This window comes from Geospiza fortis, unplaced genomic scaffold (genome assembly GCF_000277835.1).
Source record: "Geospiza fortis unplaced genomic scaffold, GeoFor_1.0 scaffold1, whole genome shotgun sequence".
NCBI classification, from domain to species: Eukaryota; Metazoa; Chordata; class Aves; order Passeriformes; family Thraupidae; genus Geospiza; species Geospiza fortis.
Genome location: NW_005054320.1, coordinates 7,753,149 through 7,767,120, shown reverse-complemented (window position 1 = coordinate 7,767,120; position 13,972 = coordinate 7,753,149). Strand labels below are relative to the sequence as shown.

Below are 13,972 nucleotides of genomic sequence, written 5' to 3'. Positions count from 1 at the left end.
AGAAATCACTTGAAATGGTTAGCTGGGGATTCAAAGGGAAATGGTGCTCTGGGGATGGATATGGCAAAGTGGCATCCGATGTCCCGGTTTGGTAACTTATGCCTCTAGAGATCTTGCTGATCAAACTGAATCCTCCTACTTGCTGTGGGTTCTCTTGAATTTTGGTCCAGGGTGGTCTCTGATGGAAGTAAACTTGTGGCTGTGGCTTTCTGTGAGTGATTCCCTTGTTCTTCTCCATCGAAAGTAACAAGAGCTCTGAGTTGTTTGAATGGGTTAAATGAGCTGCCCTGTTTCTGTAGAGTCTTCTGAGGAATGTGTATCTTGTCTTTTAACTTTTTTTAACAAGCTGAGCTGTAGCCTGTGATCTAGACTGGAAAGAGGGTACTCCTTTAGTTTAGAAAGCTCTGCCTCTGTTCTAGAATACACTGGGATCTGTTTAGGCCTAAGCGGAGGCGGGGGGGACATCACTGGAGTTCCCAGATAGGAGCAAAGTACAAAAGATGGGAGGAGCAGATGCTTTTTGTTTGGATGTGCTGGGGAAGCCCCTTTCTGCCTCCCAGGACGCCTGGCAAGGGGCTAGGTTTTGCATGCTCACTTCCATGCCCCAGCATTTTCATTTGAGTTCATCTCCCTGCAATTCCATTCCTCTCCACCTTTGGGAGGGCAGAGATGAAGATCTGGAGTGAAGCAGCCCTCGTCCCCTGAGCACTTCCCTAATTCCCTGGAACTGAGATGGGATGGACGGTCAGAAGTGCGTCTGCTGAAGAGGAGCCAGGGCCTGCTTGTGCCACCTCCTGCTCTCATTTTAGGGGGTAGGCTTTTACAAGCTTGAGGCCCCCAGACCAGCAATTCTCTTGAACTCTTCTAAACAAGCCTTTGGTGTCCCATTCCTCCTGTCTCTCTGGGAGCTGAGGTCCCCCTAGGCTCTTTCATTTCTTTCTCTCAGATGTTGTATGTTGCCTCCTCCTCTGCTCCCTTTCCCCTCCTTTGTGTCTCTGTGCATGGGCAAAACAAATCACCAAGGCCCTCTTGGTAAAAGCAAGGGACTCTGCTGCCCACGGCATCACAGCCACTCATGCACGTGCAGTTTATTTACTTCCCCTATAAACACAACTGTAATCTCCTCTGGCATGTTCTAGAAATCAGCTCATGTACTTTTAATGGTCTCTAAGAAACTCAATTCACCACCTTACTGAGTCTGTCTGGTCTGTCAGTGAGTGGGAAGGGGGTTGGGATGCCAAACTTTTGGATTTTTTTTTTGAGACTTCCATAGCATGCACGTACCTGGAGTTCTGTCCCTCAAAGCAGTGGCTGCTTTTCCATTGTAAACTGATGGTAGTTCCAGTTGTGCTGGACTGACTCTGGTAAGTCTGTAACAAGATGTGAGAAGCAGCAGCTCTGGGGGAAGAGGCTGCCCAAGCCAAGTCTGCTTTCAGCCACTGAATGTCCAGCCAGTGTCCTGTTCAGGGGACTGCCTTCTGTGCATTACTGTGTTGAGGCAGCTCTGGCTCTCAGGCTGTGCTGCCTTTGGATTTCAATAACCTCAGATCCTTAAACCCAGAAAGCAACTCTCCATTGGTGTTGGAATATAAGTTCAGGACCCAAATGAAGACCTCCAAGAGTAGGATGCTGTTCACAACATCTCTTGGAGCATGACTGGAATAAAGGTAAGTACCCCTTTGTTTTGCTTCACTATGCATTTGAAACTCATTAAAAGGAAATGACAGAGCTTTGTCCAGTGCAGACTTCTTTTAAAATTAGGTACTCGTGCCCTTATCTGCCCTTATTGCTACAAAAGCTAAGTTGTAAAACAATCTTCCATGTGGCTTCTGGTTCCCTTATGATCAATCTTTGTCCCATCTTAAACATCACCAAAATCCACACCAGAACAGTGAACACACTGGAACAGCTCTCAGTGGTGAATTTGGAGCAGGGCAGCTAGACTAATTCTTCAAAGATGGAAGCCTTCCTGGGAAAGGAGGGTGTCTGGACTGGCTGGTGGATTAAAGCAGCATGCACAGTCTAAAATTCCCCACAGTTCAGGCCTGCACAACCTGAACAAACGAGTCGTGCTACAATTCCTGCCAAGTTTTGTGTTGCGTTCCTGTCAGTTCTCAGCCTCACTCATGTAGGGGGATAGGGAAGATGTTTTCATGGGACAGATGCATTTTTGGACTGTTGATGATGCAGTGTCCAAGTCCCTAGCCAAAGCTGGGGATTGAATGTTCATTTTCCAAAGCTGGCAGCTGCTCTGGAGCGCAGAGCTGGGGCTGAACATACTCTGAAAGTTGCCCCAGGGTTGAGGCCAGTTCATGAGTCATGTTGTGGCTGTTTGCAAAGACTTGCATGTCTGGCCATAAATCCTCTGTTAGGCATTGAAAATATCATGTTCTACTGGAAACTCTTCTGAGGTGCCATCCTTACCTGCATCAGCATTTCTGCTGCTCCTGCACTCTCTTATCTCAGACAAAACAGGGTTTTAAATGTGCTCCAAAAGCAAGGCCAAGGCTTTGGGACAATAGTTCTTTGTATGTTTAATTAAAAAGTCAAGGTCTGCCTTTAAACATGGAACATGCTTGACATGCCTTTAGCTGGAATGGATTGCCCAGGGAAGCTGTGGATGCCTCATCTCGGGATGTGCAGAGCTGGGTTGGATGGGGCTTTGAGCAACCTGGTCTAGTGGAAGGTGGCCCTGTCAGGTAGGGAGGGAGTTGGAGCTAAGATGATCTTTAAGGCCACTTCCAACCCAAACCATTCTGTGCAAAATGCAGCTCCCATATCAGCTGCTTCATCCTGATGTCTTCAGATGTGGTGGAAGAAAAGCCTCAACTGTACTGCCTTAAATGGATATACCCTAAACCTTCCCATCTCCAGATGCCTGAGGCATTGCTCTGGCCTTTCCTGAGGTGTCTCTGTGCTGGTCAAAGCCAGGTGCAGGCTCTCAGCAGTGGTGGGGTTTGTTGTCTCAGCTGGAGAGCAGCCAAATGATGGTGGGCAAGACAGATTTTTCTTCAGAGCTGGAATGCAGCATCAACACTTTTTTAATGAACCTGGCTTCCTTGGGAAGTGACAGAGGTCCCTGCTCTGATGTATCCACTGGGGTTGGAAGCCTTAACTTGGTGAAGAGGGGTAAAAAGGGGGAGGTTTTATCTTTGTTCTGACCTCTAAACAAATAATTGCTCTGAGAGATGTAACAGGTTTTACAAATAGGCTGCTCAGCCATGTCTGTTGGATACCTGAGCCTCCACACTCCTGATAATATTCGACCTATTTTTGGCCTGAGATAGAGTACAACACTTACACAGAACACCCTTACTTGCTCCCCAGGTTTCAAATATGAACAGCCTCATCAGTCCTTTCCTTCAGTGCACAGACCCACTAAATGATTTCTGCAGAGGACTAAATGACACTTTCTTTTTATGTTCTTCCCTCAGAGGCTTCTTTTCCAAAAGGCTTTGTACTATTTTTTAAAACTAAATTTGCCATGAATGTATTAAAAATTTAATAAAGATTATAAGCTCCTTTTAGTTCATTGCTTTTAAGCATGCATTTGGAAGCTGAAGGCACTTTCCCCTCTTGTGCTTACAAGCCCCCTTTAAATATTGCATATTGTTAAATACAGAGAATTGTGACTGAATGTGGCTGTGCTTCTGGTATGTTCCTGATCTCTGTGGCTCCCCTGTGTCCTTTCACCAGCAGCACTACTGCTCTTTCTATTTCTTGATGTAGCCTGTAACCCCTCAAATTTTATTGAACCTGTCCCAGGAACTTGGTAACTCTTCAAATTCCTTCCCTGTTTGACCTCAGTCTGTGCAGACAATCCTTGACCTATTTGTCCAGCTTCTCTCAAGCTCTCCAGCAAGCAGGGTTTAGTTCTTCTAAATATATTGTTTATTTTCCAAAGTGATGGTTCTCTCATTTTTCTTCTAGCTTCCCTAGACACTTCTGTTGTACTTCCACGCCTTTCCTCTATTACCTTAATTCTTATGGAAAAACAATAGTTTGGCATCTGTTCCCAGTCCAAAAAGACACAACCTTCAGCTGTTCCCTGCAAGTTTTCCATGTCCTCAAAATAACTCTGCTATTCCTCTAACACACCTATGACTACTGAGCATTTACATCCCCTTAACTTTCTTCTCATGTACAAATTCACCCCAGCTCAGACCTTTAATTTGCCTTTTGCTGACCTGCAGATCTCCATACTTGCATGCTTTCTTCCCTTTTCTCCAATTTTTCATGTTCTCAGTGAAAAACTCCCATTTTTGGGGCTCTTTCTCCAGCACTGCTGGCCTTGCCTCTTGTTTTCAGCCAGATCAAGCTCACTATACATCTGCTGAGCTCATTTGTGGTCTTGCCAGCCTACCAGAAATGTAGGGATTATTTCTGGAACAAGCCCCTGATTTCTCCCAAGATGGCAATTTTTGCACTGATTCACAGGACAGGGAGGGCTCATCTATTTACCAACTTGTATAACTGCTTCCTCACGTTTGTACAGGCTTTTAACTCTGGATTTACAGCTGTCCTGAATGGTGCCATTGCTTTGAGTTCATCAGTCAAAGCCTTTTTTTTTTTGCATTTTAACACTTTTATGGAACAGATAGGATATGGTTCAATCTTCCCCCAGGGAAGATCACCACCTTCTGCAGCTGTATTTCTTTATTGATGAAGAGAACTTACTGTTTCAAGTAGTTATGCCTCTGATTAATCTTGCTTTAATCACCCACTTGACTATGCATGATGCAGCAGGTCTCATCAATTTTATGGTTATTAAAAGGTTATTTATGGTTCTGTGATGTGAAGAGTCGTGTCTTACTCTTTGGATACTGAGGAAATATCATGCTTACCATATGAATCACTGTATGTTTATGGTATACAAAGACTGTTTTAAGGTGTTGCACCTGCTCTTTATCCTTCCTTGATCTGAAAGTGGCTTTGTGAAGCAAACAGCTTTGTATCCAGTGTCAGGGTTTTGCTCATTCATTTGCTAGAAAACACTCAAGGCATCAGTCTGGAGTACTGAATTTGTGACCAAGAAGTGGGTGCAGCATCCTAGCTTCTCTACCTGTGCCCACCTTTTATATTTTAATTGTGGCCAAAGTTACTTTGAGCAACTAAATCTAACTTTTACCTCTGCCTCTTGGGCAGTGTTTTTACAGAGCATTGAAAGTACCTTCACAGAGGCAATTTTGAGATTTCATTCATTGCTCACTCTTCTTTACTTCATTTAGAAAACGGATTTTTTTCATGTTTGCAGAAGCTCTGATCTTTTTTCTAGTGTGGGCCTCCAAGGAGGAATACATGTTTCCACACCTCTAAGTGCTTGTTTCAGGCCCCTCCCTCCTGCTGGGCTGCCACCCTTGCTGAAGGACGCCTCCCAAATTACAAGCTTCTATTCCTAGCAGAGAGACATTATCTTCACTTTCAAACAAAAATTGTCAGCTGAGCACTGGGATAAAATTTGTGAAACCAGGAATATTTGTGCAATAAAGAACATAGCATTTGTGTGTGTATGTGAAGAAGAATAAAATCACTCTCTGCTGGGAATTGGAAAGTGCTTTTAGGTAATCAAGGCAAGAGCAGTACAACCAGCATGTGTTTAGCATCTCAAAGGCAAAAATTAGGCAACAGTTTAGATATTGCAGTAAACTCCCCAAACTCCTCCAACTTCCCAAGGGCAGTACATCTACCTTAAATTTTAAAACAGCTTCAGTTTTTCTTTTGTTATGATTGAGTAGTTTTTAAATTCAAAAGTGGCTATTCACAGCGTGACTTGTTACAGGGTTCCACAGGTCTTTGCCTAAACTGCTTAAATTCTGGTATCTCTGTTTGTCCTGTGAAGTGGATAATCCTGTTTTTAAGGACATCACCCTTGCTCTCTTGATACCCCATAAAGTGCAGAGCAAACACCATTGCAGCAGAAGTCTGAGTATTTGTAAGAAAAGAGTATGGCAAGCTCACTGCAAGAAACGTGTTCTCTTATACAAAGGCCCCAAGTTAGTTCCTGAGAAGACCATTTTTGCCCCTGTGGTCCAATCAAATAGGCTAAGGCTTTCCTTGGAAGCACTTTTGATTAAGGCCTGCTGTACTTTCCTGTGCTTCCCTCAGGAACAAGAGGCTCAGCAGTTTCTGTGGGAGGACCAGACAAGGGCTGGGAGGAGCAGAACATGCACTGCATGACCTGCACTGCTCTGAGCCTCTCTTGCAGGATCCCATTGCAGCAGAGGTAACATTTGGGATTTTTGGAGGGTGTTCACAATCCTGACAAACTTTTTGTTTCCCTCAGGAAGAAAGCAGGGAGGGTCAAGCAATTGTAGAGATCAATTTGTCCCAGAGCTGTTGGCAAACAATCAGATAGCTGGATGTACAAGTGTATGGTGTATCCCAAGGAAGGGGGGACACCCAAGATCTACCAATGCCACAAAGGCAGCTTGAAAAGGGAGCCTTTACTTTGCCAGGGGTGTTTTGTCCCGGACCTGGGAGTGGCAGCAAGCTTGGAGCACCTCTCCAGAGCATTGTGCGTAATACAGATTGAGATCGTGCCAGTGGCTCTTGTCTCAAGGAGCCTCTCCTGGGGGGAGGAGAGTGTAGGTGACACAGTCTTGGGATCAGAGCTCATGAAGAATGAGGAAAGAGCAACCAGTTTAGGGAAAGCTTAACGAAGCTCAGCCTGTTGAGAGATTTGTACTCCAGCTTAGACTCCATTCCTGTTCCTTGTCATACCACAGAGGAGGCCAGTCACACCTGCCAAACCTCTTTAATTAATGACAAACCAGAACTGTGGCAGCATCCTTGTTGGAGGGAAAGGAAAGCATGCCTGCACATGTAGGTGTGCACATGCACAGAGCATAAGGAAATCTGGAGGACATCTCCCCCACACATACACTAGATCAACTCTCATCCCTGGTGATCCCACAGCAATAGTATTTTATGAGACTGAAGAATGTGCCTACAGAAGTGAAAGCAACAAGCCCAGGCCAGCCATGGAGCAGTCTTTTGCTGTGGTCCATGTGCAGCACCCCACAAAGAAGGAAACGCAGGCCCCGCAGACAAAGAGTGCAGCCTCTGCTCCAGCTGCCAGCCACCAGTGGAACAGTGCAAGAAGCTGCTGCCTCACTCGTGTCCCTCCTCCCCATCCCTGCTTGGCCCACGTGGCTCCAGGCTGTTGTAGGAGGGCAGCGTGGTCACTACAGCCTCCACGGTGAAGCGATGAGGAGCACGGAGCGCCGGTGCCTCGTCTTGGAAAGCAGCGTTATCCTGGCTGTTCAGGGGGGGCACTGCCACAGGCAGCTTCTGCCGGGAGCGGAACCAGCGGAAACCCAGGATAAAGGTGATGGCAATGAAATCCAGAACCAGCTCTGCAAGCTCCATCACAGACAGGACAGAGGATCCAAACCAGAGACTCCACTGGTTCCCAAGCTGGGACAGCAGAGTCACAACCTGCAGGAGATGGAGAAAGAGCAGTGACAACAGCTCTCATCTGGGACTTTGCCTCCCTGCCTGCTCCCTCTTCCCTGTGGGGCTGGGGAGGGGTGATTTCCCCTCACCCTGCCCAAGGAAAAGAAACAATATCCAGCAATGCTGCTGGAACAAAAGCTTGCCACAGTGGAGGGACATTGTGGGGGAATGGGTGGCCAGAGAAGACACAGCAGTAAAGTGTGTACCGTGAAGGCTGGAGACTCCCCATTGGTCTTGTAGTTCCACTCCTTAAAAAAGATATTCACTTTGGCAACTCCGTTCCTGTGAATGAGAGATGACGCTCAGTAACCCCAACTCCTCAATCCCTGCATTTCTTCACCAAGCCTAATTGTCCCTGTCCCCTTCTGCCCCCCATCCTTTTCCCACACATACTACCCAGAGGCTTTCTCCCATCTCTGCAGTTCTCATTCTGCCCTAAATAGTCTTTGGTACTTACTGCACACTTCTGACACCATACTGTAAAACCCAATGTTTGTGGCAAAAGCTCCTGCACAGCTCTCCTTCCCACTTTTCCACAAGCACCTACTGTATCTCCAAAACACACAGCAAGTGCTGGGGCTTACTATTTTCATATCAGCATCTGACCTCTTTCAAAATTTTTCACTTGGGTCCCCAGTCCTTGCTGAAGTCTCAGTATATATCTACTCTGACTCAAATCCACTGCCCTTGTCCACAGGTCCCATGCCTGATCTCTTCCCATCAGTGTTTTAATCTTAACTCTAACATTTCCAACACACACATTCCACTGGGATGGTTTCTGGTTTGGACACAGTCTCTGTTTAGGGGCTCTCACCTCTTGGATGTGATATTGTATTTGTTCTGTTGTGATAGCATGTAGAAAACCCAGTCCTGAAATGAAAGTGCAAAAAATTGTCACATGATCACAGTCACCTCCTGCAGCTTTAGTACCTGTTGAGGAAGGACTAAATGGGCGGTGGGAGCAGTGCTGGGAAGCCAGGACGCCCTCTCCTTACCTCTGAGACAGCAGAAGGCCAGCGGGAGTATCCAGCTGACAGCTTGTATTCTGTCATTCTGCAAGGCAAGGGGAGGCTGTGTTAGCTGGTGAAGCTGTAGGAGCCACAGGGCCAGGTCTCACCATCCTCAGGCCCACCTGGAGATTCCCTCCCTGCCGAAGTTCCGCCCACTTTCCACCATGTGGAATGCACAGTCTTTGGGAGCTCACCCCTAAGCCAACCCATATGCTCCTCAGCCATTTTGGCTTCCTGATGGGAGAAATGCCATTTCAGGCTGGGGCTCAGCCACTGACTCAAGCTTTTGCCCATCAGTGAATGCTTCCCAACACTTCTGGGAATACTTTCCAATCTTCCTGCCTGACTGATGATCAACTTACTTGCAAGGTTTCCGACACTTGTGGAAACAGCCCAACACGTCAGCTTTGAATTCAGCCAGGAGTTTGTAATAGCAGTAGCCTGAACAGCAAAGAAAGTAAACCCAGGTAAGCTCACAGTATCTTTAGATAAAAGGTGCTGTGTGACAGCAAGGGGAACCCAGAAGAGGTTTCCTTCCTTCCACAAGGGGCTAATCATTCAGGCAAGACTGTCTTTTGGATGTCTCACACCAGGAAGCTCATTGAAGACGATGGGATGTGCTGGAACATGGGCTGGACCAAACAGGTTCAGGTGGGCACGAGCTCTGCTGTCCCTGCTGTCCACTCACCCCAGGCCTTGTGCTTCGTGTAGTCACAGTACTCTGCTCCCTTGGGCAAGGGATAGAAGTAATATGCACAGCCACAGCGCTCTACCACGTTGAGCTGGAAGCAGGAGCGAATGCAGACCTGGGAGGCACATAAGGTGGAAAAGGCTGATCAAGGGAACCGAACCCACTGTGCCTGTATCACTGTTAACAGAGCCCAAGGAAAGGCAGGGCCATCAGGGGGCTGGAGCATGTCAGGGAAGAGGAGAAGCAAGGTGACCCAGGAGGGGTCAGCTCAGTGAGTTACCTGCTCGGTGTAGCGGGGTGAGTACAGGTTTGAGTTACCTGCTCAGTGTAGCAGGATGAGTACAGGTTTGAGTTACCTGCTCGGTGTAGCGGGATGAGTACAGGTTTGAGTTACCTGCTCGGTGTAGCGGGATGAGAACAGGTTTGAGTTACCTGCTCGGTGTAGCGGGATGAGTACAGGTTTGAGTTACCTGCTCGGTGTAGCGGGATGAGAACAGGTTTTGCACTGGCACGTCACTGCCATCCTCTGTGCAGTCACTGTAACTGCCCCCAAGGCGCTCGGTCATCTCCTGCAACAGCAAACTCTCACTGCACACAACAGCTCCACTTTGCTGTCCTCTTCCCACTCTCCCATGCCACACACTGCTCATCCATCCATATCTGCTCTTTATGCTTTCCTCGGGATGCCAGCTCCCCTGCTTGCCTCCATTTCATTGTTCACTGATAAACTGTAGCCAAATGCTTCTCATCTAGTCCAGCAAGCTGTTCTTCTTGTCCCTTCACTGCATGGGATTAGTCCCTTCCCTTAAACACACACTGCAGGTCCACCAAGTTAGACCTCCCATCCAGAGCTCTCCCCCCTTCTGCTTGCTCACCTTTCTCATGCTGATGGAGGTCTCGATGCCAGGACGAACATTGAAGCCCCCATCATCCATGAAGGCTGGCTCATTCTGATCATGGACCATGACCCTGGCTCCTGTCACTGTGGACAGCAGAGGGATGAAATCGTTCTGCTCGGTGCGCACCACCAGAGAGAGACCTGAGGGAACACCAGAGAGCCAGGGAGGTCATGGCCAGCTGTGCTGCAGCAGAGAAGGGAGAGCAGGATGGTTAGAAGGAAGTCTGAAAGAGATAAAGGAGAAGACAGACATCAACCCGGGCTGCACCAAAGCCTGGCAGCAATAGAGAGTGGTTGGAGGGAGGCCAGAGAAAAAGCTGGAGGCTCCAGAAGAGGCCAGCGAAAACTGGATTTAATCACTGTGGCTTAGAAAAAACCAGAACTGGGAATTGAGAGAGATTTCATGGAGAAACTTGAAGCCAGATGGAAGAAAAGCCTGAAGATGTGGTCTGGAGAGCTTTCAAAGGGTTTAGGAACACAAACAGGTCAGTTTCTTGAAGGGGAAAATGGGGAAGGCAAAGACCAGGAGCACTGTGGCTCAGCAGAGGACTTCAGGAAGGGCCAGCACAAGCCCGGAGGACACAAAGAGCATAAAGATCAGGCACTGATGAAGGAGAGAGAATTCAGTGGGCACTGGTGAGGGGCAGCCACGTCCATGAGACAGCTCTCTCCAGATGGGTGAAAACAGCTTGGGCAAGACAGAGCAGGGTTGCAATCTGTCGCCACTAGTACTGAGCACAGCAGGATGCCCATAATAACTCCTAGGGAAAAGAGAGGCAAGCTGCTCTCCTTACTCACCAAAGAGTGCCTCTCACCCACCATTATTGATCCCAGGCAAGGAGGATGTCCACACGCTGCTGCTGTTGTCATTAAACGTATAGCAGTTGCCATACAAGGGATGGTGGAAGTGGGTGTAGTTCCTGAGAGGGGAACAGAAGCAGACTGAGAAGGGCTGAGAAACCAAGGGGAAGGGCTTTCTGAAAGGAACAACTCTGTTTTCCATCAGCAGGGACAGGGGCTTACAGCAGATGGGCAGTATTTGTTATGTAAACTCTCACGAACAGGGAAAAGCAATTAAAATGTGCTGTAAAAAATGTCCTGGAGCTGGACAGGTTTTTACACGAGGTTTTTCATGCTGCTTTTCAGAGCCCAAATGGGTTTTAGCAGTGCTAGCAATTACTGTATTATCTTCCCAATACTGATGAAACTCTTAGATTTTCCTACCCCTTTTCCTTCCTTGCAGATTGTTTTCATTCCACTACCTCCTTGGGGCATTTTGACCAACAGTGGCAGGAGAAAAGTGGGATATGTTTTTTGTCTTTTTGTGTCAAATCTCTCTCTCTTATTCTTTTATGTAGGCTGATATGCACCACTTTACCACTGTGGAGGGCAGAATAAAAATACTTCTACACTGTACATCTGTGCCCTCTCTGGTGTTTGTAGCAGTTTAATTATTTCATTTGTGTGAAACCCAGAAAAAAGCAAAACCATCCTTCGAGGTTCATACTTCCAGGTCACAGAACCTGTGGCCCTGATATGCAAAACCCACAGGAAAGACTCAAGAAAGATCATTTGACCTTTCAAATGGGAACTGAACAAGGAACGATCCCACCTTGGAAAAGAGGTTCTCTAATGTGGGTTCCTTGATTTCCCTCGACCCCAGGCGCAAAGTAAGTGTTTTCAGGGGTGTTCCCGCTACTTACGCCTTGTCACACGTTGCCTCGTTGAAGCGGCAAGCATAGATGAAATTCTCAAAGTCAGACTCATCCAGGGCTTTTGCATCAGGCACCTGCGCCAGGATATTGATGTAGTGGAAGCTGTACCATTCCCGCACGGCGTCCACTCCCGAGGAGTACGCCTGGTGGAAACAGTCGTTGTTTTCATTGCACTGTTGAGAGGAAGAGGAAGAGCCGCGTCAGAGAAGTCTTCTCATCCAGGAGACAAGGCTCCGCCCGTGGATAAGCCGTGCTCCCTCAGCACAGGCAGATGACCGAGGAAGTGAAGAGTTCCACAGGACTCCCGTGTGTGACCAACGGGTGATCAGATGGAAAAAAACCCAGGGCAGCTCCTCGGTGGAAGGGCAACGCCAGGTGAATAAGCGAGACTGAGTAAGACCCAGGAGGCAGCAAGGTGTACAGGGTAATATGCACATAAATTCTACCAGGAGCTTTAAATTCTTTCGTGGGGAGCCCTTCCTTCAGGGTGTGTCCAGAAAAACGTCTGTGATCCTGTGGGAACCCCAGTTAGCTGCTGAGCGATTAGCTTCAGTCCTTCAGTGCCTTTTTAAATGCAAACACAGATACCCTGGGGCGAGGAAGCTGCTGCCTAGGAGCAATTGCGACCGTGATCACCTTTCAGGTGGCCCAGGACCATCAAATACTTTCTCCTTTGATATTATTGGGCAATGCAGCAGCTGATGCTGATAAATTGCTCTCAAAAGCAACTGCAAGGCTGATGTACCCTCAGGAAGGACAAGGTTTTCCTGCTCTTGGGAAGACATGTACACTGACTTGGGCATGTCCCCTGGGGCCTGCAGGAACATGGATAGAATTTGGAGAGCAGGATTGTATGGAGCAAAGGATTCAGCTCTACCTTTATCTGCCATTAGCAAAAGCCAGTGGAGATTAATCAGACTTCTACAGGCATGGCCAAGGGTCTATCAAGACAAAAGTAGCCAGGCAGACTGGAGTGGGTAGGGCATGGGGTATCTAGGGATCTCACCAGAACAAAGCCAATTTTCCAGTCATTCTTGTCCACTGAGGGGCTGTTCTCTGGGAGGTTGACTTTGTCCCGCTTCTGCCTCCGCAGAGGATGGCGCTGGATGTGATGGAGCAGGCTCCTTGAGCTACGCCTTTGTGAGGATGATGTGGACCAGTCTCTTTGTGGCAGAGACATGTTGTAGTCATAGAGGTCTAGCAGTGTCTGGTGGGTGATTTCGTCCAGTTTATCCAGCTGCTTTCGGATGGCGCTGTATCTGTGCAGGGGGGAGAGAAGACCAGCAGGTTTAGGGCTGGATGCACACAAACAGCTCTGAATAAGACATGCAGCAGAGTTTGCTGGGGTGATTCCTGCCCCCAGCTGTAAATCTAACCCCTTGCTGGAGGCTACCTTGCAGGAGAGAAGTTAATCTGCTCTAGCCCTGTGGCAGATTACATCGCAGCCTGCTAAATGCACCACCGAGCCGAGCTGCCTCAGCTCACATGCCTTACTGTGAGTGCCCCGCAGCAGCAAAGGCCTCTGAAAAGCACAGCTACAACAGTCGAGGACCACGAGGAGAACCAGAGCAGATGCTTTTATCCTGCACCCACTGAAGTCAAGGCAGTCAACATCTCTGCAAGTCTGTTTCTTACCTGTACGGATTGAGGGTGCACAGCGTCACGGCCGGGAAAGTCAGCCGGTCCGAGTTCAGGTTGAGGTTGAGGTTGACAGGGTAGCTGAAGTAGTCCCTGTAGAGGATCCCGAACTGCCAGTACATTAAGCCGAAGGTGAGGAAGAAGAGGACGGACCAGAAGGCTGTCTTCATCTTATTCTTTTTGGAGCACACCAGGCGGATAGCCCCGTGGATGGTTGTGTTGCTGCAGAAGAACTGGAATAGCTCCTGGTAGGAACTGTAGAATTCGATGAGACCCTCCCGCTTCTCTTTCTGTTGCTGCTCCTCTTCTCGCTTACATTGTCCCATTTTCTCCCCTTCTGGCATCTTCCCTGCCTTCACAGACCCACTCTACAGCACAAACTCGGAATTAGTCGCCCAGCAGGACTGTGGCTCCGGGAAGCCATGCCCGCTGCACAAACCGGCTCTGCATCCCCATCCTCCCCGAGCCCCGCTGCTCTCACCCCCTCCTCCCTGATCCCCGCCCAGGCTGCAGGTCCCGCTCCGAGTCCTCCCGTCCCACATTTGCCACGGGGTCGATCTTCCCC

General features: G+C 48.2%; 2 protein-coding genes across 2 annotated transcripts in view; one reads left to right on the top strand and one right to left on the bottom strand.

The window, feature by feature from the left end:
• The window catches only part of VAMP1 (vesicle associated membrane protein 1), a 6,209-nt gene extending 2,811 nt beyond the window's left edge, over positions 1-3,398 (top strand). The window contains exons 4-5 of the mRNA XM_031056604.1: positions 1,562-1,667; positions 3,328-3,398. Coding sequence (XP_030912464.1) covers positions 1,562-1,656 — 95 coding nt within the window. The 3' untranslated portion in view covers positions 1,657-1,667; positions 3,328-3,398. The remainder of the gene's footprint in view (positions 1-1,561; positions 1,668-3,327) is intronic.
• Positions 3,399-6,747: 3,349 nt separating this feature from the next.
• Positions 6,748-13,818, bottom strand: SCNN1A (sodium channel epithelial 1 alpha subunit). The gene is made up of 12 exons (XM_005420594.2): positions 13,405-13,818; positions 12,776-13,028; positions 11,758-11,942; positions 10,874-10,974; positions 10,032-10,195; positions 9,627-9,725; positions 9,154-9,271; positions 8,828-8,906; positions 8,451-8,508; positions 8,270-8,325; positions 7,662-7,737; positions 6,748-7,437 (listed from the first exon to the last, which is right to left on the bottom strand). Exons 1-12 carry the CDS (start codon positions 13,749-13,751, stop codon positions 7,111-7,113), a joined length of 1,863 nt encoding a protein of 620 aa, XP_005420651.1. The 5' UTR covers positions 13,752-13,818; the 3' UTR covers positions 6,748-7,110.
• Positions 13,819-13,972: the final 154 nt, after the last annotated feature.